This window comes from Clarias gariepinus, chromosome 7 (assembly GCF_024256425.1).
Source record: "Clarias gariepinus isolate MV-2021 ecotype Netherlands chromosome 7, CGAR_prim_01v2, whole genome shotgun sequence".
Lineage (NCBI taxonomy): Eukaryota > Metazoa > Chordata > Actinopteri > Siluriformes > Clariidae > Clarias > Clarias gariepinus.
In genome coordinates, this window is record NC_071106.1 from 34,178,905 (window position 1) to 34,202,284 (window position 23,380).

Here is a 23,380-nt window from a genome sequence, read left to right on the forward strand (position 1 = left end):
ACTGTATTTATCCGAAATTGTGAGCCAAAAGTAATTAAAAATGTAAAACATTTAATTTATTTACTGTACTCATTATTGTGACTACAATTCTACATAAGACTCATTTGCCTACCACCAATATAATCATGTAGACGTGTTGAATTTAAATACACAAAATTTGTGGACAGTTCACCAGCACACCAATTAACGCACTCATTACAAAGTTGAGATTTGAGTCTTTGGAAGTGTCTGAGGCAGTAAAACACTGCTGTTACAGGTGGCGCACTATGAACTATTTACACATTGGTATCACATGTGGTAAGAAAGAATTGTAAGTATAAGTTTGTTTAGAAATAACAATTATGGCGGATGACATAACAGACACATTCTATTCAGTAAAAATAAAACGTTTTGTTTGATTGAAAATTTATGTTATAAGTAACATAAATGAGCTACATTTAATTCCTCGTACTCGTGTTGTATAAAGCTAAGGTATAAATCTTTTGAGTTATGATTTTTTTTTTTTTAGGTTTCAAGGTCTTAAAATTGTAACAAAATCAGAAAAAATTTAATATGACAATAGGATTTTTGACAGCATCACCTGGGATTTAAACTTATGATCTCCAGATGATAGAGCAGGCTGATTACCGTTGCTCCACTTGGAGGCCCCTGAAATGGGATATATCTAAACCCGTGATACTTACAGAATCGCAGTATAAATATAATCAGCACCTAGGTATCGTGATAATATTGTATCAGGTGGTCCCTGGTGATTCATGACCCTATAATGCAAATCAAGATAATTAGCTACAGTAGCTGTTTCGATATATACACAAAGTTTTAAATCGAGCACATGCCGCTCACATCGGACATAAAATTGATATAGTGATACCAGCCGTCTTCTCTGAATGGCTGTTCATACTGTAAACTGGTTCCTTCCCAAAAAGCAAACCAAGGAACCCTGTAGCACTATTCATGTAATTCTTTTTTCTCTAAGATCCTTCAGAGTAAATATCATCGTCTTTCCCAACAACTGAATTTGAAATAGTTCCTGGCATCGTGCCCTGACTTCTGACTGCGGTTTCTAAAAGCTAAAAACTGTTTTTTTAAATAAAATCTCGAAGCTGTTTCTGTTTTGCACGAATAATGCATGAAAAGAAAGAACGCAGAACAAATCTGACGTTCGTGCTCCACCCGGATGGCTATTTAAAATAGATCGCGCTCATAATATTGTTTGTGAAATGAATCTAGCGTTGAATGTAATAGACATTTTATTAGGAGATCAATAATGTGTAGCCTACGGCATAAGTAGTGCATTGAAAAACGTTATCCCCTGTATCAATTTCTCGTCTCTATACGTGCCGTTTCCTGTCCACCAGCCTTCAAAATACATACAGAGATATAGAGAAAGAAAGAGAGACTAAAAGAAAAAAGGAGACTTGAAAGGAAGGAAGAAAAACTAAAACTTTTTTAACAAAAGTATGTTTTGGTGAAAAAGTGAGGGATCAAAGAGCGAGAGCAGAAACGACCCAACGTCACCTCACACTCCATAAATGCACGCTGAAGGACAGAAGTGCGATCGAGATCGTGACTCGAAACCGTCTCTGTGTGCTAACCTGCTCTCCGAGGAAGAAAACCTTTTTTGTTTTTGACGTTGGCGTAAAACCAAGCACAAACGCATTTCACATTGCTTATTCAAGCTGGGTCTGTATGAGACTGTTCGGTAGCTCTGCTGTCTTCACAGAACATGACAGCACACAGTATTTGCCTAAAACTTGTCTCCAAACCTGCCGACCTCATGACTGCTTATAAGGATTCAAAATAAGATTTCAGGTATTCAAGATATCACTAAGGAGGACAGAACCAGTAACAGTTTACAAAACACACAGAAAACCTTTCATCAATCAAACACACAAACTCAAAAGTTAAACCTACAACCATTAAAACTTTTTTTTTTTGGTCTGCGTTTTGATCCCCGAAAATCGATGGATAACTTTTTGCAAAAAAAAAACAAACATCTGTCTGTGGGAACCGTACACACAACCATTCACGAAAACCACTTGCACGTTACAGGAACTCAGCTGGGAGTTACTGCCGCACCCACCGTACGGTCCTGACCTCGCTCCAAGCCATTTTCAAATGTGTGGGCCATAAAAGCCCAAGTTCCTGGGAGGCTACAGTTTTGGACGTAAGAAGGCAGTCCGAACATGTCTGCGAAAACATTCTACTGTACCTTGCTGGTATCCAAGCTCTAGTAAAATTGTGGGATAAGTGTATGAGTGTAGAAGGAGATTATATAAAGAAATAAAATAAGTTTTTAACTCTTATAACTGTGTTCTGTTATTTTGCACAATGAAAAGTCCTGGTATGACTTGAACACCCCTTGTAAAAAACATCTAAAAAAATGTATGCAAATGCAAGTAATAATTTGGGAAAAACATAAAGAAAATGTCTCATAAATGCCTTTACATTGAATGTGTTTTCTAAATAAGGTCATTTTTAACGAACCCAATAACAAAAATTATTTTTCATGAAAAATTCTCAATAAAAGCCTGTTCAGGTAGGTATTACATTTACAATTACCTAAAGAATACTTTTTTTTGCTAACAGACAAATTTGTTCCTTGACATGGTAAGAGGTAAGCGGTAAGAGGCTAGTTAGCCGTAGTTGGTTTTCCTGCATTGCAGTTCATATGAAATTTAACTGAATCACTCAGTCACTATAATCACAGGAAACAGAGTCATTTCCATAAGGGTCACCTAGAAGGCACATTTTTTTAATGCGATGTATCTTAAAAAATTTGCATCGCTAATTTAATCGAGACAGGAAAGAGAGCGGCAGCTGGCGGAAGAATTAATTCCGCTGTCAAAGTGGCCGCAAAGAAACCCGGCAAGGTGGCTAATCTAATTATCCGCTTCCATTTGCATCTTTTTTAATATTTTATTAAATTGGTATTAATGACCAAGAAAACAGCTTGGTTTGAAATAAGAATAAATAAGACCAAAAAAATGCTTCAGCTGGACATTTCAGCATTAAAAGTTAAAAAAATAAAAAAGGAGAGAGAGAAGCGGAGGTGAAAAAAAGCGCTAACTGCAGCAGTTTAGAGAAGGCAATTTAGCAATAAAGGCACACTCAGCTGATAGGTTTAAGTGTAAGTGATACACAGAGGTAAAGCTATGACATTGTGTTTAAAATGTTCGCCGTCAGCTCGGCGAAATGAGTTGAAATGTGTTTCCCCCCCCCCCCCCCGACCCCTCTCACGGGAGCACGTGATCATCGGCAAACGCTACAGCTCAAGGTTAAAAAACTGCCAAGGATGAGTTTTCTTTTCTCCACCATGAGATAATTTTTACTGTACCATAGTACAATATGTTCAAACATGAGGTACCCCACGGTGTTCATTAAGGTATTTTGGAACACACCAAAGTACCTACCATGATATTCATTAAAGTACAGTGTTTTATACCATAGTACTAAAACGATATCTAATGCAGTGCCACGGTACCTTCCCTATCTTTGTAATGGTTGAAGTACAACAAAAATATATTATGGCATGCCATAGTAAAGTTTCTTATGGGTGGGTTCCATGGTTAGTTGCCATGAATGACACTTATTATACAGCATTATTCCTTTAATTTTCATCCTCATTAAGAGTTAATGCCCTATAGCCATAGTGTTTTTAGGCTAGGTTGCTTTGCAATGAGAATTTTACACTATATTATTCCTAGCGATGGCGCCTGCCAATCAAAGGGTAGCTTGTATGGGTACAATTGATCACAAAGCCAATGATTCGGATCATAGGGCAGTGATGGCTCAGTCCGTTAAGGCTGTGGGTTAACTGCGCTCAGACCCCAGCCTTCTAACTGGGATATGCAACACATCCAGACCCTGCTGCTCCCTCACTAGACCCACTGCAGTTTGCGTATTATTCAAACCGTTCGACAGACAACGCCATCTCCACCACACTCCAACTGGCACTGATGCATCTTAACAGGAAGGACACTTATGTTAGAATGCTGTATATAGATTTCAGTTCAGCATTCAATACAATCATCCCCCAACACCTGATTGGGAAGCTGAGCCTGTTGGGCCTGAACACCTCCCTTTGTAACTGGATCCTGGACTTTCTGACCAAAAGGCCTCAGTCAGTACAGATCAGAAACTGCACCTCCAGAACCACCAGACTGAGTACTGGGCCCCCCAAGGCTGTGTACTCAGTCCCCTGCTGTTCACACTGCTGACTCATGATTGTGTAGCGACACACAGCTCCAATCAGATCATCAAGTTTGCTGATGACACGACCGTGGTGGGTCTCATCAGCAAGAGCGACGAGTCAGCATACAGAGAGGAAGTGCAAAGGCTAACAGACTGGTGTAAGGACAACAGCCTGTCTCTGAACGTCGATAAGACAAAAGAGATGGTTGTTGACTTCAGGAGGACATGGAGCGATCACTCTCCGCTCAACGTCTTTTCTTTCTGAGAAGGCTGAGGAGGGCCCAGCTTCCACCACCAATCCTCACCACCTTCTATAGAGGGAAAATCAAGAGCATATTGAGCAGCTGCATCACTGACTGGTTTGGGAATTGTGCCATATCAGACCGCAAGACCCTACAGCGGATAGTGAGGACAGCTGAGAAGATAATCGGGGTATCTCTCCCCTATTTATTATTTTATTTTTTATTATATTGCTAATTTTAATGAAATGAAGTATGTGCATAAACAATTGAGCTTATAGTGTGAGCTCTGGTACAGATGTTATAACGGGACCTGGTTTTTATTGGAGTGGGTGGACTTTCAGAGCTGCACAGGTGGATTTTTTAGTGTAATCTGGTAACCTGGTCCTGCACAATGTGTGGGCGGGAGCAAGTCAAAATGTAATTAATTAGTGTACCTCTGAGAGAATTTGAGGAAGTGAAAATATAATTTGTGCAATTGGGACTCGCTCTAGAACGGGTCCGAGTATAACGCCATATAGTGGCAGTATAATTTTATTTCACGCTGTGATGGTTACCCTTCGCAATTTAGCCACAGTTTACACTGGGAACCGTTGGGAGACAACTGCACGGATCACAGTTCATCTCCGATTAGTTGCACCACTAATATTTAAAAGTTAACAATTAGTTGCTTAATACAATGATGTTATGAAAATAGTAAGTAAAAAAAAATCAAAAACACAAGTGTGCAAATTTTTGCAAGATGTTTCACCACAGGCCTCTGACAGACACAGTGATACACAACTGATGCATTGAGCCGTTAATCTCCTTCGCCGTGTCCTCACCGCCTGTGTCATCCCAATGCTCCGGGTCATCTCACGTCAACAAATTTACTATGTGCTGCGTCAGGTCTCAGGCAACATAAACTACAGGTTTACGAGTGTGTATGCATGTGAAGAGGCTCTCTCACAGCAGGTCTCTCAGGCCCTCTTCATGTCATGTGGAGAAGGCATTAAACACACAAGACACACTCTCGTACACGAAAAAAACGGTTGCAGGAACCTTTTATCTCCATCATGTGCTATAAACCAACAGGAAGGCCTGAAATCTTTTCACGCTGGCTGACTGACGCTGGTTTCCATTTTAGGTTCGTCATCGCTAGCGCTGACTGTAGGGGGCCGAGAGTATAAATTATACTTTACTGCTAAAGCTGTGAATCTCAGGTAGACCATCAATTTGGGTTTGATTTTATGCCGTTGAGATTTTCAATTTAATTAATTTCAAAAGCATTAAAAAAGGTTCCTTGTCTGATGTGTCTCGAGGAGCTATATTTCTTGCTGAGGTATAAAATTATTATTTAGAGGACTTAACATTCGTAAGTTTACAAAAGTTTAAACGTTTTAAATGATTCTGGATCAAAAATGGCATGATTCATTTTTATTGAACCAAGTAAAAAAAACATCAATTCAATTGCACAGCTCTACTGCATTGGCCATGGATCTCAAAAACAAAGTCAACTGCACAAGCCAAAATGTTTCCAAAATTAGATTACTTCCATTGGATGTTGACATGCATGCCCTTTTTTATTTATATGTTTTGGTGGCAAAATTAAATTTTCAAAGTTGCATCAATGTTTTCAAGTCCAACGTCCTCTGATGGTTTATTACAAAATGCTCCTTTTAAACCATGATTTTATTTATTAATAGAAAAAAGCTGTTCAAACCTGCCTGGCCCTATGTGAAAAAGTAATTGCCCCCAAAACCTCATAACTGCTTGTGCCACTTTTAGGGGCAACAACGTTTGCGATAACTGGCAGTGAGTCTTTCACAATGCTGTGGAAGAATTTTGTTCCACTCTTCCCTTCAGAATTGTTTTAAATCAGCCGCATTGGAGAGTTTTTTCGAGTATGAATGGTCAGCCGTGGCTTTTTGCCTTGGAACTCTCCTAAGAATGCCATTCCTGCCCAGTCTCTTTTTTTATTGTTGAATCATGAGTCCTGCCGTTCTTTAGATGTTGTTCTGGGTTCTTTTATGAGGTCCTAGATGAGTTGTCATTCTGCTCTTGTAGTGATTATGGTAGGCCGGTCCCTCTTGGGAGGATTCATCACTGTTCCAAGTTTTGTTTTACCTGAGTCCCAACGCCTTAGAAATGGCTTTGTAACCCTTTCCAGACTGATACACGTCAATTACTTGAGAGATGAGACTTTTCTCATCTTTTCTTGACTTTCTTTAGATCGCGGCATGATGTGACACCTTTTTAGCGTGCCTCACTTTGTCAGACAGGTTCTATTTAAGTGATTTCTTGATTCAACTGGCCTGGCAGTAATCAGGCCTGGGTGTGGCAGGAAAATTTCCAAAAAATGGAAAAATCATTTAAAAATTGCATTTCATATTTACTTGGGTTACCTTTGTGTATTATTAACATTCGTTGTATCAACTGTGGCATATTTGTAAGTGTGGCAAATATGCAAAAAAAAAAACAAAACTTATTTTAAATTGGAAAATCCTATTTTTTTTGCGATGTAACAAGATAATTTAGTAGGTATAGGTTTCCGAACTTTTGGCGCTCGGAAAAAGAGATATTTAAAATATTTTGCACTAATTTATTGGATAAATCAAGGAAATTTATCATAATAAGTGGGCACAAATGAAAGAAAACAGGAATAAATTATAAATCAAGGAATCACATTATTCATCTCTTCCTTATGAATGAGAAAATAAATAAAAGAATGACTTATTTATCTGCTGTGAATCAACTGGAAATTGAACGAACAAATTATTTACCCTCTGCAGATGAATTCGAATTGGTCGCTTTCTTATATTTATTTTAGCAGCTGGGTTCTGAAACATTGGGGATCTACTGAAGCTGAACAGGGACGCTCTGTCCTGGTGGATCCAGAGTTCAAACCAGGAACACTGAGAGTGAAGTGGGAATACATGCCGGATTGGATTCCAGTCCATAGCAGGTCACCATGCACTTGGGAATTCATGGAATTATTTACACATCTGAAGTTATTTCACCTTCCGGCATTTTTTGGGGGAGGAAACTGGAGAAAATCTTGACAGATCTTGAGAGAACATGAGATTGATGACCCAAGCTTTAAGAAAAATCCCTTCTTTTTTTTTTGTTAAATGTATTCCCATAATTCTGCCACAATAAGAGGAATTTTCTTAAAATTGTCTTAAGTCTCCATATGTCCCAAGAGTGGCACACAAGGTCAAATTTACTCTCGTTCACAACTCCAAGCCACTTTTACATCACTTCTCCCAAGACTTTTATTATCCGGGGCATTCGAGCACCTCTTTGCCCTCGCCAACACGACTCACCACTTTCTATTGACTGTATTGCAGATTACAGCACTTTTAATACACCACAGACATTCAAGATTAAGCACTAAGGGACACGCTTGACAAAATCCAATTTCCTCACTCCTCCGTTCTGTCCTTCTCTCTCGGATAGATTTTAAAGTTGGAATTTTTGAGAAACGGAGACCTGACTGGAGAGGTTAGGGTTGGGAGAGGTCTCAAAGCAATAAAAATACCACCAGTACGGGTATACATGGGTAAATACTGAACATCCAGATTAACCAAAGCGGTTAAACATTATTTGTGAGTCATGCATGGCTGACTTCCATTTCCTTTGCTGTGTCTCCGTGCTAAAGGAGTAACTCAGTAGAATAGCTCTTACACTCTACATCCCTTAATTTGATTTATTTTCAACAGGCTTCCTCGTTATGTCTCAGGGACGTGAACAACAACAAGAGAGCGTATGAGAAAAAAGAAAGGGGATGGCTCGAGGTTACTGTGCGGATCTCTTGATTGCAGGAGGAAATGGCGTGACCTCAGTTAGCCCCAGAGGTGAAAGAGTGCATAGAAGCACGTGCTCGTGGGTCGAAAAATAGAAAAGGGAAAGCAAGGTTAAGGAAATCGATATTTCATAAATCAATCTAACGTATTCATAAATATTGGAACAAGGATAAGGGTGTATGTTTTTTTTTGGCATGCAGCCTACGAAAACCACCACAGTGAATTTATGAAAACAATCAAGATGGACACTTAAAATAGGTGTGTGTGTGTGTGTGTGTGTGTGTGTGTGTATGAAAATGCAAGACTTTTGTCAAACTCCTTGAACTAAAGCTAAAAGTCTTAACTTTGCTCAGATGCTCACTGTTGATGTACACAGGTCAAACGCCCCAGAAATATATCGTTGTCCCAATATTTATGAATCTGTTCCTATCTATCTCTACCCTTTTTTTCTATTAGAAAAAAAAAAATTTTGATGGTTATGGATCACAATTCTTTTGTGTGTCAATACATGTATCGCCACAATGACTCCATAATCTTTTTATTATTATTATTATTATTATTATTAATAATAATAATAATAATAATAATAATAATTTGTAGTGTATGAAACTAATTACACTTTTTACACTAATTACACCTTTATAATTATTCTACCATCATCACTCAGCGAAGTTTGGCCCATAATCTGTTAACTAATCATACAATCTCACCACTCACGCGGTGGCCGTAAGTATCATCATGATTCACCGCGAGTTTTGGCCTAAAGGTGGTTTGGCTTTTAACTATTCACATATTGGCAGGCAGCATCTAATAATTATCTAATAACCAACACCACAGTGCTTTTCACTCCACACTAACAGACATAATGACTTTCTTGGTGATAATTTTACAGCAAATCTAATATCACTTCAAGTTATCATTCATATCACTGGAATGTTGACAATGTTTTACATGATTAGATATTTAATATATGATTCCTAATTTATCCTACATTACAATCCTTTTAACTTACCTACTATTTCCTTTTTTTCTGAAAATTTCTAAATCTGTCGTACGCTTTTGCCCAAGTCCATCCAGCACCTTAATGCCACGGCTACATCAAAGCTGATCGAAGCTCACATCAAATCAAGTGGACTTTCTGCATCTCAGCCAGTGGTACACACTACTTTAGTAAACTGAAGTGTAGCCTGAAGCACTTGAGATTGGACTCTGATTTAGCTGAAGTACCAGATGTCAAAGCAAAGATGCTGACAGTGGATCGGGGCGGGAGATCGCCACTCCCCGTCTAATTCGTTTGGAAGGAACAGACTCTCACAGCCAAAAGGGAATGTCAGCTAGCCGTAAACACTTCCTGTCAGGATAAGAGCGCTTCCGTAATCCTGGAGCTAAACCCTCTTGGCCTTTATTTCCAGCAACTGAAAGCAAAACGACGCCTAGTTTACTTCATCCGCCCCCGGCAGAAACATGAGTTCAAAAAGGAAAAAAGAAAAAAGAAAAAAAGCTGGAGTACTTTTTTTATGATGTACAGTACTACAGTATGTGGCCTTGATCATGCAAAAAAAAAAAAAAATATCCACGTATAAGAGAAAGGTTGGTATTGTAACAATGCCGGAACGACGTGTAGCCTTAAAATAAATTCTGATGTTCAGCCTAAATATAGAACTGCACAACGAGGCACCTATCCAGGCTAAAAGTACAGGTCAGAGCCTTTTTTTTTTTTTTATCAACCAAAACCCTGACTCAGCATAGCTCCTCCTATGAGATACACAAGTCAATTGCATAACTGCTGGGAGATAAAGCCAGGCTCCATGTTTCCAGAGAAGCGGTTAAAAATACCTCCCGTTTCCATACTCCGCCCGCTGTCTTTTCCATTTTCCAGCAGTTTTCTTTATTTTCTATTATCTGGACAGGGACGCACCTTCAAGCTTGAACTGAAGTCCTGGTGCTTAGATTATTTGCTCTTCCCTGTCTCACTGCACACACATACACACACCGCTCCGAAAAAGCCTGAGCAGATCTCTCATTGACTAAACAGGAGTCCTAGTGGAGCCTTTAATCTGGTAAAGCAGAAAGACCGCAGTTTAGCTCCATTTAACCTGGATCATGTTTAGACGCAGGTGCTTCAGGGACAACTGTGCAAACCCTCTAAATTTAGTTATCGAGCTCACGCCTGGTAAAACATCCCAATCTCTCATGACCTTCCCCAGAACACATTCCTCGCCACAGTGCTGGCAAGGGCCTGGTAGTATTTAAACTGGGTGGCGTCATACTGAACCTCAGCAAGCTTATGAATGGAGCTATTTTAGCTCAGAATTTCGAGCGTTCCTGTGAAACCAAACCGCAGTTACTCCTGACTCGTGGTCATCCAAAGGGGGAGTTTTCTCCCTCGTTTAACTGCGCTGACACTTCCAGGAAGGATGAGCGTGAATTACGAAAAACGCGCCTCGTACAAAAGCGTACATAGGAGTACTCGGAGTTTTGTTTTCCCCGCCGTGGTGCAAATGTCAACCATCTTGTCTAACAAAACAGTCACGGATTCCTGAAATATTTGAGAAAATGCGTGCAATCGTTCGGTCTACTAGTGAAAGCCGTCATTCTTGTGTCTTCCTTTGACACGCATTCAATTACTTTTCTCACAAAGAAGTTGTACTCACACGGCAACAAAAAAACTCCCTCATCACAGCACACTGTTGCCATAGCCGCTGATAAAACCGGATGCACGGTTAGCCAAAAGGTTTTCAGTTTCAAACAATCATAAAATAGAGTTGACGGACCTTTAAATCGTATATATCTTTGGAAATGCATAGGGCATCGAATTAAGATTTTAATTAGGTTAAGAATGCATCCTGGCATACAGCGATGAAGCTCAGTAATGCAGCAATAATTTTAGGAAAAGTTTTATTCCTTTTTATTATAAGTCGCAATTTTCCATTATGACTTGTACAATAGCAGCTATAAATAGTCCTTACCTAACCGGATCGTTTTCCCCCTCCCCCATCACTTGAAGCTAATACAAAGAAAAATTGCAGCTCATAATGTCCCCAAGACCCGGAAAGGTCCTGAAGTTTTTGTAGTGTAAGAAAACTTTTCCTAAAGTTTTAGCTTCACCTTTGTTTGTAAGAGCCTTTGCACTGGAGACTTCTTCCCCCCAAAAAATCGACAAAACAATTGCTAGTTGAAAACTCAGATCAGGTTAAATGTGTTTATGTGGACCATCTGGCAAACTGTACCCGAGCCGCCTAAACTAACAGCATTATGGGTAACGTCGTTGCACTTTAAAGCCTGTGCTCGAACCATAATGAAGCTAGTCATTATGATATGAATATCCGTCCGTAGCTAGTCAATACAGGAAACATGCATTTCGGTTTGAACGTCTAGCCAAACGTCTAGCCTGCAGTCTGAAACCTACTAGTAGTATTATTAATTGGGTAATGCTTGTGTAATAAATGGCATAATACTATAAATACTATAAATGTTTAACGTCATACTGATTGACCAGTTAATATGATGATGATCTGTATATTATGACCTTTTCTTGCAAACATTATGGATGCATGATCTGATAAAAAAAAAAAAAAATCTTTAGATACATATTGCGATTTAAACTTTGATACGCTATTAAATGTATCTAAGCTAACACCAAGTAATGGCATAAATGATCTTATTAACAGTATATATAGCCTATATGTATTTAACTCTTTAAAGAAAATAACAAACACTTAAATTACTGACTTTTCTATATAAATTCCTGATTGAAAAAAAAATTGGAGCCTTTTAAGATTTAAGATAATTGCATTTGTTCACAGTCTGATTTTGCAATATTAATGCGATTAAGTACGTGTAGCACTAGGAATCGTGTATCTGGAGAAGAGTTTAACAACAAGCATTTACACTTGCCATTCAAATAAGTCTTCGGGCAGCCCAACTGAAGTCTGATTGCTGCATCAGTTAATATGTAAATCCTCTGATAACCTTAACCAATTCCTGTATTGTTCCCTGGATCCTGTTGTTTTATGCAAAAGATGGTTACCACATCAAAATGTACGATTTTGCATACTGTTTATCGTGTCTTTAAACTCGCAGGACTTGGGGGGACACTTCACAGTCACAGGCTGTTTGTAATACCCCGACTATACTTGCCTTTCATGATAAGTGTATGATGGTCATGAAGGTTACATTATGGTTACATTAACCCTGGCGAAATGCACTGTCGTGTCTTGGTGACAGTGGAAGCTGATGTTTGGATGAGTGAAGCGTGTATTTTTATATTTTTCAAGGTGAAGCCAAGAATAAATCCTGAAATCTTTTCTTTTGTAACCATTTTTCTTGTGTTTCACGTTTTGAATTTATATGATACAATATGTAGAACCTGGTTATGATACATGCAAATCGAAAAAAATAGATCTTATAATTGTTCTCCTAAGGTTACGTCTGCATTTTTACATGTAAACGTTCCTTTTCTGTCATTTAAAACACCCAGGTTCCAAATACAGTTATTGATCATTTCTGTTGTCTTTCTTTTGTTAAACTATCATCTAAATTTATCCCATTCTGACCTAACAGCTCTGTCTAAGGGAGGCATAAAAGAGAACATGGAAAAATGTATTAATTCCAAAAAATGCCACTGAAACGCCTCACTTACAGGTAGACAGAAAGACGTTTTCAAGAAAATATATTTAGGTAAGAATCCCGCAACATGCCCGAGAGATTGCAAAACTTAGGTCTGTCATTAACACACCTTCAAGGCAAGGATATTAAAAAATGTAAAGCTGTAGCTGACTATGCAATCAACCTACGTTACCCCAAAGCTTACAAAGTTATGGCATGTCTTTGTTTATTAGTCACATAGTGGATCATCAAATATAATTAGTTTAACAACAGAATAGCATCCACTCCAGGGCTTTTGGACATGTGCCATATACTTGAAGTTCTATTATATATTTTTAATTTTATATTTTTCTGTTTGGTTTTAATAAGAATCAATCCATTCCTATAAAAATGCCTATGTCAGCTTTAGGTTTCCGCTGATTAGAACTGGTGCAACTCCCACGAGGCTGGAAGACGCATCTACATACAGTATATTCAGCCAGTGTTAGACAGTTGGATCCACCCTTTATGTCAGGGCTTCACTGGTCTTTCCAGAAGATCGGTAAAGCAGACACATCTTCAAGGCTAATCAGCCAGGGAACTCCGTGGCGTTTGCTCTATATAAATATTGACTTTATAAATATTGATCTAAACCCCAAATGCTAATGTGAACTTTGAATCCACACCGCATAGTTAGCATTACTGTAGTTTCAACTGGGGATCGGCACAAGCAATCCAAATAATGACAGTGATTTATTGTTATGAAACAACACACAAATGAAGTAATGTTTGGATGGGACTTCTTTTTTTTTTACATTATTCAGTAGCAATCAATCAATCAAAGATATCAAAAATATATCAAAAATCCCTGTGTATAATTTTGCATCCTCAATGTCTTTTGATGACATTGGCTCGGTTTGGTGGCAATTGTATAGACCCCTAGGAGAAGTATATAAAATTCCATTGGGTGTGTTTTGCCAACAACCCAAAGTAACTGATTTCCTGTTGAGTAGAGCCCATAACATGCATAGCGAAAGCTTTTCAGCTCATAAGATCTAAATATGTACTAGGTTTAACATGTTTCCAAAATGGATTACGCACAAACCCAGCCATAAAGTCCAAGGAATTGTCTGTGGACCTCGAGACAGTATTGTATCGAGGCACAGATATGGGAAAAGGCACAGAAAATTTTCTGCAGCATTGAAGGTCCCAATTAGAACATTGGCCTCCATCATCCGTAAATGGAAGAAGTTTGAACTACCAGGACTCTTCCTAGAGCGGGCCACCTGGCCAAACTGAACGATCAGGGGAGAAGGGCCTTGGTCAGGGAGGAGACCAAGATCTCCATGGTCAGTTTGAGGTCCAGAATTTCTCTGTGGACAGTGGAGGAGCTTCCAGAAGAACAACCATCTCTGCATCATTCCACCAATCAGGCCTGTATGGTAGAGTGGCCAGACGAAAACCACTCCTCAGTAAAAGGCACATGACAGGCACCTGGAGTTTGCTAAAAGGCACCTGAAACATTTTTTTTTGTTGAAGCCACTTTGGCACCAATTACAGCCTCAAGTCTTTTTGAGTATAATGCTACAAGATGTTTGCTCCTTTGGAAGGTTTCTTCTTCTAGAAGACAATTTCTACAGACAATTCCTTGGACTTCATGACTTGGTTTGTGCTCTGACACGCACTGTTAACTGTGGGACGTTAATTAGACAGGTGTGTGTCTTTCCAAATCATGCCCAATCGAGTAAATTTAACACAGGTGGACTCCAATCAAGTTGTAGAAACATCTCAAGGATGATCAGTGGAAACAGGATGCACCTGAGCTCAATTTTGAGTGTCATGGCAAAGGCATGTCTTGCTTATTTTTTAGGCCTTTTCAAGATTTTTTAGGTCCTTATTCTGACCAGGGAATATTTATATTTATACCTTGTGACATTCTAGCAGAATGCGAGTAATAGCCTGAATGCTAACCAAAGACGTGCTAAAAAAAAATAAAATGGGGACAAACATTTTAAGCTATGATGTTGTTGAGGCATCAAACTTTTCTAGAACTCACTTTTCTATTAAATACTATTTAAAATCCTTATTTCATGTGTCAAGTTTTTAAGCTGTCAGTTTAAACTTATTTAAACGTTTGGTTGGTTGTTAGCATTAGCCAACATAGAGTTCCTGTAATGTCTTGATACGTTCATTTTGGGCTTCTGAACATTTACAGTTGTAAAAAACCTAAAATGATTCCTCTAAATAAAAAGTATGCAAACTAATGCTAGCCTGCATGATTATAGAGATCTGATCATTAATTCTATCTGAATAATAAAGGAGCCTGAAAATTGGAATTGGTACAACTGAACTGCCAAATGAGGTAAACACACAATCACACCTGGCAGACAAAAATGTAAACAATGTAGTGTTCATGTGCAAGGTCAGGCGGTGTGTGAATATGTGTGTGTGTGTGTGTGTGTGTGTGTGTGTGTGTGTGTGCTTTGTGAAGTTTGTTTGCTTCCATTATCTGCTGTTTATGTTTGACTAATTCACTTTGAGAAGTCCTTGAGCACTTTGTGCTGAGAGTGAAGAAAGTAGTGTGTGTGTGTGTGTGTGTGTGCGTGTGTGTGTGCATGCACTGGGGGTGCGGTGGTGTTAATTAGCACTACAGCACGATGCTAATTGATAATCTACTAAACTCAGTCAGTCAGGAAGGCCTGATTGTTATAAACCAAAACACATTAAGAGTAATAATGCCAAGAGCTGAGGCCTAAACCATGCTGAACTGTTAAGTCTGTGTGCCACGCCATGCATTACGAATGCTAATGCTGGCAATAACAATACTATACCGCTTCATTTCCACCTCAAATCCTGCCATCACATCCGACAAGCTTCCCGTTAGCCGTTCGACCTTTTAAAAGCGCTTTTAAAAGAAATAAATGCAAGCTGTTGTTTTTAAGCTCACTGTTGTACGAAATGGACAAAGCTATCGGCATGCTGAGCATTAGGTAAACGCTTATATAATTAGCAACCACTAGTGAAGTACTTTAATTATCAATTGGCCCCTTTCGCAGTGTCCAAAGAATGAATGTCTTTGTCTCTCAGGAACGCCAGCCAAACATGACTCATCATTATTTAGGTGTGCCATAACTTCCATTTCCTTGTTTATACTGGCTAATGTAACAATGATTGATTCTGACATTCCTAATATCCAAGAAAGCCCTAAAGATAAATTCACTGGTTTTGGTACTATTTGGCTAAAATTTGCGGCAGACTCCAACCCAGTGTCCCCTCAAAGCCATGTCAACAGGCTAGAACCTACAGGGAGCATGACTGCAGTAGCATCAACTCACTGCTTGAAAAACTTGAAGGTTTCTAACAGCTGGCTTAGCAGTGCAGACTGGGCTAACTGGGGTTCCCAAATTGTCCGTACTGTGTGAATGAGTGTGTGAGTGTGCGTATGTATTTGTGCCCTACGATGGATTGGCACAGCGTCCAGGGTGTACCCCACCTCATGCCCCAAAACTCCTGGAATAAGCCTCAGGCCCCCTGTGACCCTGAATACAGGATAAAGCGGTATAGATGATTTTTAAATTAGATTTGTTTTTTTTATGCTTTATTGGCATGCTGTTGTGCACTGGTGTCTTTATTTCTTGGCCACAGTTTACTTTTTTGTCTATGATTTGTGCTGCAATGGTCTGGCTTGGTATGGGACTGGACATGCTGGCCTTTGGTCCCCATGGGCATGGGTGAGCCTTGGGTGTCTATAGTCCTAACACCAGTTTGATGGTGTGAAGTTGGTGATCTGTGTTGTTCAGGTAACCAGTCAGTGATCACACTGTTATGGCTGATTGGTGCTGTTTTTCTACTGCTATTATTATTATTATTATTATTATTGAATTACAGGAATTCCTTCCTACACAGTTCACAATCTTTTCAAATGCATGCCCAACGTACACTACCATATAATTTACTGATCAGGGTAAACTGGCCTCTCCGGTTCAACGTAAGCGTTAATAACAACGTTCACCAACAAACACAACATTCCCAGACTCGTTCCAGGGCTCAGGCATTTCTGTCATCCAAAAACAGCTGGATTCCACTTATCGAGAGACAAGATCCGGATATTAATTACACACAGTCATTTCCTAACGTTGGGTTGGAACGGTACACCAAATTTCTAAACTAAACTAACCAATATCACAGTGTTCAGACAGAACTGCAGTACAGGCCAGAACATGGTGATAAGACACATGTGTGCTGCCTTGTGTTAGTCTCTTTGTCGAGTATGTTTTCCCCTAAAAGCCCCAGGGAGATTAAACCTTTGATTGCTTTCTAAAGAGGTTAATAAACATAATGCGCACATGAAAATTCTGAGGAATTGTTCATTTACCACCATCAAAACCCTCTCATTAAAGCCCTGTACCTTCACCTATTACATGGATGATATCAAGTCTCAAAATCAGACATTCCCTCCAATGGCTCAAATTGTGTCCAATATGTTCTGAGCACTTTCCTGCCCACCAGCGTCCACAGGTTTACTTCATTTTGGTGTTCTTTTCACATAAAAAACATGATTTAAATGGCTCAGACCAGTTGTCCTGCACCAAAACCAGGGGAAGTCCTAAATGTTTCAGAGACTCAGAGATAAACAAGAGCCCTTGAGCTTGTGTCTCAGGCCAAAGCCTGTTAAAAAAAAAAAAATGGGTTGAGTTTCACCCTTTCATCACAAGGCCTCTATGACTAAACAATATAACCAATTCAGATTTCCTTCCTGTGCGGTATCTTTACAACAGTATACCACCACACTTTATTATTTATACACCCTATTCTAAAAGAACGAAAAAATAAATAAATCAGTGATATTGCATGTAGTTCTGGAAAATGCTGATAGGGTATGATTAAAATCCTTCACGTCCGTCACCACACTGAATAGACACGCATAACAGCAGACTGCGTGCCTTAGGGAGGCGAAGACAAATGCTGCACGATGTCCATGCGCTACAACACACTGGAGAGTTGCCGGGAATGTCATTTAATCACCTCCAACCTCAGCCGTAACAAGGAGCGTTAGAGCTGCATGTGCAATCTGTTGCGCTGTAATTCCGGGTGTGAAATTAGAAGCTTCTACTGCGTTGCTAACGAAAATAAATTAGCTGGACTATTATAATAAGGGCTAGGGGTGTTAACTGGTAGGGAATGTTTATGGCATGAATGCCTAGGCTAGAAATATTAAGGCATGAATTGGCCATTTATAAAAACACACAAGCTGATGGTGAAAAAAATATCTGCAAATGCACCATTATACCACACAATTAACCCTGAAATCTTAACACCCCTAGATAGTGGCTCAGAAGTGATAACCCCTTCAGGCATGGTGTCCACGATTAATTTAACTCCATTTCGGATTCGATTAGATTATTATGATAAAGTTCTCCAAACCCCTTGGGCTCAGTATCAGTAGATCCACTGCATTATTGTAACTGTATTGTGACTGTTTTGTATTTAATCCAATCATTATTTCATTGTCAACACCATCAATCAAAGATGGTCAACAAGGGTAGCCGGGGAGAAAATACCTCGAGCCAAGATGTAAAAACCGTTTATCTAAAGTGGTCAACTCAGGTGAAAGCAAATACGTTGATGGACAGGAAACTGTGATGGACATTTCTCTGTTTTAGAATCCTCAATTAAAAGCAAAATCTGGTCTTTGTTCCTTAAAAAACCAACCGTCGATGTACGTTGCAGCCATGCACCAGTGGAGTCAGGTTACTTTCCCACTGTTGTTTGTGCTACCTGCCATTCGATCTGTTGCCGTACGGCTTTGAATTCCAACCACCACAACAAGCACATCTCTATCTTTCTTTACTATTGTTTCAACAACCTAGCCCAAAATTAGATTTCTTTTTCACTTCGTAAAAACTGTTTAGCCTTTAATGTATATTAGAAATGGCACAATGGCTTAGTGGTTAGCACTGTGGCCTGACACCTCCAGGGTTCAGGGTTCGATTCCCGCCTCGGGTCCGCGTGCATAGAGTTTGCATGTTCTCCCTACGCTTGGTGAGTTTCGCCAGGGTACTCTGGTCTCCTTCCATAATCCAGAGACATGCAGATTAACTGTTAACTGGTGTTCCCAGGGGTGTGTGTTTGGTCCCTCCAATACTGTATATAACCACCTTGTCCACAGGTTACCCCACCCCCGTTCCAGGCCGCTGCAACCTTGTACAGGATAAGCGATATAGAAGATGAATAAATGTCTGGATTTATGGTAGTAATAGGGTAAAAGGGACAAACTGACCATTTTGATTCATACAAATTCACATTTCATACAAACCTAAATAATTCTTTTGACTATGTAAAGCTGCTTTGCGGCAATGAAAATTGCTAAGAGCGCTATACAAATAAAATTTAATTGAATTGAATTAATATGATGCAGTTCCTCTATAATCCCATAGGTAGCGCACTATAAACTATTACCATAGGCAGCCAGTACAACATCCTGTGTGGTAGGTGTAAATTATTTGATTTATATTGAATCTGGATAGTTATAAAATCGCAACAACAAAAAAATCACAATACAAATCGAATCAGCACCAATGTATCATGATAATGTTGTACCGAGATTCCCTCGTGAAAGTATAGAAATCATTCACAAAAAAAAACAAATGTCTTGTCCTGTTCATGCTCCTCTCTTTCATTTTTCATGTGGCATTAAAAAGGGCGAAGCTAGACTCTCTCTCTGACTTTTAATAAGACATTCAGTAAACTAACAGAGACATGATAACCTGTTCGAACTTACATCATCAGATATTTAAAAATATCGAAGAAACCGCTTCTAATCAGGCGTCAGCATCACAACACCCCTCCATGTATGAGAACACACACCTGCATCGTGTTGGATTCCCCTCCTGTTTGCCAGTGCTATGCATAAGGCTCTTAACCCGATGGCCTAAACATCATCACTCTGCCATGTACCGGCCCCAAAGCTGACATAGGATGACATAGGAGGAGGGTTAGTGATTGTGCTTACAGGAAATCCACCATCGCTATAGAAACGATGCAACCCGTAACCCAACATGCTCCACAGCACAAACCGAATAAAGTTTTCAAAAAAAACAAATCATTACTATAGCCAAATTAAAACTCGCATAATAATATAGAGAGCGTCAGACTCTGACCAATCAAAATCGAGCGTTCGACCGACCATGCTGCGCTACATCTAAAGTTAATATTTCTCAAAATTACTTTTGCTTTTACTATTACTTGCTTTTAAATTACTATTCTTTATTCCTCCTGGTGTTCCTCTTGCCGGAGGAAAGTTGATTCATTCTTTTGGGTGTGTTGGAGAAAAAAAGAAAACACACACACACACACACACACACACACACACTACAAGTTACACGAGCATGTGTAGTAGACAAGCAGGATTGAGAAACACTGTACTCATTTCACCTCAGAGGCTTGCCATGTGTGTGTGTGTGTGTGTGTATTTGTGTAAGCGCCACACCTTGCAGAGAGGTGCGGCAGGTATGATTGAGAGGAAGAGGAAGTCTGTGATCAGTAACACAGTTTGCACAACTCAAACATTCCTGGCTGTTTTCCGAACGCGGTCGAACACCTTCAACGTGACGTAACTGAATAAACGTATGAGTGTGTGTGTGTGTGTGTGTGTGTATGGGATCTGTTCCCTGTTCTGGTGTTGGATTAGTGGGATAACAAGTCTTAAGCAACAACAGAAGTGAGTCAAGTGCTGAGACATGACGGGAGCATTAAAACAAAAAAGAATTGAAAAACAGAAAAAAAAATCATTAGTTTAACATTAAATTCAAACATTTCTGTTCAGTTTACACTCCGGTTTTGATTATGATTATGAATAAACCCCATGCTGTCACATGTGGACGTCAAGCTACGAAGGCTCTGCCAAAGCTTGACACTAACCCATGCTGAGAAACGAGATAACGCAACTCGTTCTGCAGGTTTCGACAACGCATCCCACGTGCGGCGCAGCAGGATCGCACACACTCCGTCCTCTACTCCTTCAGCCTAATGCTGATAATAACTTACGTTCTTAAGGGTTAATAAAGTTTCTTTTTTTTCACTTTATTATGTTTTAGCTGATTGATGTGCCTCGTGCCCCGAGTTCACCCTGTGACTCTATACCGGATAAGTAGCATGACAAGTAATCGAATAAACGAATGAATGAATTTCAAACAGCATTTCCAGACCCAGGCTCTGTTTACAAGATTTGAAGATGATGTCCGCTCTTATCTCCAGTAATAAATAATAATAATCATAAAATGATAATCTCACAGACATGTGATACACTATACAGTATGACCTGCCCTGGGAACCACTGACTTGTGGATGCCAGATACGTCAACTTTAAATCTGTGCCTTTAAAGCGAGAACACTGAAGCAGAGCCGCATAAGATGATCTGGGTTTTTTTCTTTCTTTCTTTCTTTCTTTCTTTCATTTTTAGTTAGTTAGAAATCCTAAGCCAGAAGGGCTCATTATTATTGCATTCATTATTAAGTTGTTATTATATGTATTTACTAGCCTGACTTGTCGGTTGGATTGAAACCAATAAACAATTAAATCAGAACAAGAAGTTGAATTAAATATCATCATCATCTTGCCTCTGATGTGTTTGTTTAAGTGAAGGAATAAAAAATTTAGAGAAAGCCTGGAATTTAAAATCTAAGTTAAATTAGTGATTTATCATTCAGTCGGTCATGTCTATACTGCTTTATCCAGTGTACAGGGTGACGAGGGAGCGGCTGGACACTCTGTGCCTAGGAGACTTTGGGCACGAGGCTGGGAAAACCCTGGACAGGGTCAAACCCGTCGCAGAGCACACGCACATGAATTGCAATTAACCTAATCTGTAGGAGGCTGTAGTCTTTCGGCTGCACCTGTCGATGGGATTGCCACGATCCGAACACGACTGGGCACCGGTTTTACGCCCCTTCTTGACACAACCCTCACATTTTATCCGGGCTTGGGACCGGTAGTGCATCCAGTGGCTAGGGTTTGTTTGGGCATTGGGGTTTGGGAATCTAACCCGGGCCTTCCACATGGAAAGATGAGCCACTGATGCCCTGGGAGGAAACCGGAGCACACAGAGAAAAACCACCAAGCACCAGTAATAAATAATAATCCTAAAATGATAATCTCACAGATATGTCATACACTTTAACCTGCTCTTGTGTGTGCCAGATACATCAACTTTAACCCTGTGGTTGTAACGTGGGAACCCTGAAGCAGAGCCGCACAACCCATGATCTGGGTTTTATCTTTTTAAGAGATGGAAACCCTGGTTCACGCTGCACACAGACCCAGGACTGGAATCGAACCCATGACCCTGAAGGTGATTTATTATTATTATTATTATTATTATTACTACTATTATAGAACCCTGGTTCTATTCTAACTTTTTGTTGTTTTTAAAACTTTTCCCTTTGATTGTGATTTATGTCTCTTTTTTTTGATGATGATGATGATGATGATGAAGTCTACCTGTTGCGGACAGGTTAAAAGCAGCCCTCACCTTGTCCTGTTTGGGCTCGTGCTCGGCGGCTGGAGACGTGGGAGATCTCGTGTTCCCGGCAGCCGCCTGGTTCGCGTTGGCACCGCTGCCGCTTCCACTCCCACCAGTACCACCACCACCAGTAGTACCAGTAGCGGCAGTAACACTACTACCACTACTACTACTACCACCACCTCCACCTCCTCCTCCGCCGCCAGCACTCGGGCTCCTCTCCAGCGTCTCCACTTTGATAAGCCGGTGTTTGGGAGAGACGTACTTCACCTCGGACAGCGCTGCGCCCGAGAAAGGCGTGTTGGCGCCGGCTGCGTACGGATCCTCGAAGTCCAGCTCCTTCTGGAGTTTGTACGCGGCGAGGATATCCGGCTGCGCCGGGCTCGGGTATCCCGCGCCGCCCGTGCCGCTGCCCGCGTGCTGGTACGCCGCCGCCGCCGCGGCCGCGTGACAGTGCCGGTAGTCCGGTCTCGGGGGCGCCGGCGGCGACGCTTTGGCGCTCTTGAATCCCAGGTGCTCCTTGAACCATTTGGCCATGGTGGTGCCAGCGCATCGCTCACCGCTCCGACACGCCGAGGTTTCCGCTCCGGGTTTCCTCCTCCTCGTCCTCCGTGGTTCCTCCGGTGGAGTCTCCGTGCAACTCAACTAAACTCAACTAAACAAAAAAACACTCGGAATACAAGCTTAACGCGCCTGTTTCGGACCCGCGATCACTTTCGGATGTGTGCTGGAAACTCCACCAGTGTGTGTGTGTGTGTGTGTGTGTGTGAGTAAGTGGAAGCGCGTCCCCGAGCGCTCAGCCCACGTTTTTCCCCTGCGCGCTAGGGTTGCCAGGTGTTCCAACAAAGGTGCCAGATTGATTCTAATTCTGTCACATATTCAGACAATCTATAGCCAAACTCTAAAACAGTGTAGTTCATCACCAGTTTTTGTTTAGTTCGAATCGCTTATCCCAGATATATGCAGAAGAAGAAAAAAACAAGTGTAAAATAATGTTCGATCTGGCAACCCTGCGTGTGCTTTGTGAATGGAGCTCGACATCTCCGCCTGTCTG

At 40.3% G+C, this 23,380-nt stretch overlaps 1 protein-coding gene across 3 annotated transcripts in view; it reads right to left on the reverse strand.

Annotated features, from left to right (window-relative positions):
• zgc:158464 (uncharacterized protein LOC791139 homolog) overlaps positions 1-23,087 on the reverse strand; it is a 150,382-nt gene extending 127,295 nt beyond the window's left edge. For all 3 annotated transcript variants that reach the window (XM_053500468.1, XM_053500466.1, XM_053500467.1), the window contains exon 1: positions 22,336-23,087. In XM_053500468.1, coding sequence (XP_053356443.1) covers positions 22,336-22,863 — 528 coding nt within the window. In that variant the 5' untranslated portion in view covers positions 22,864-23,087. The remainder of the gene's footprint in view (positions 1-22,335) is intronic.
• Positions 23,088-23,380: the final 293 nt, after the last annotated feature.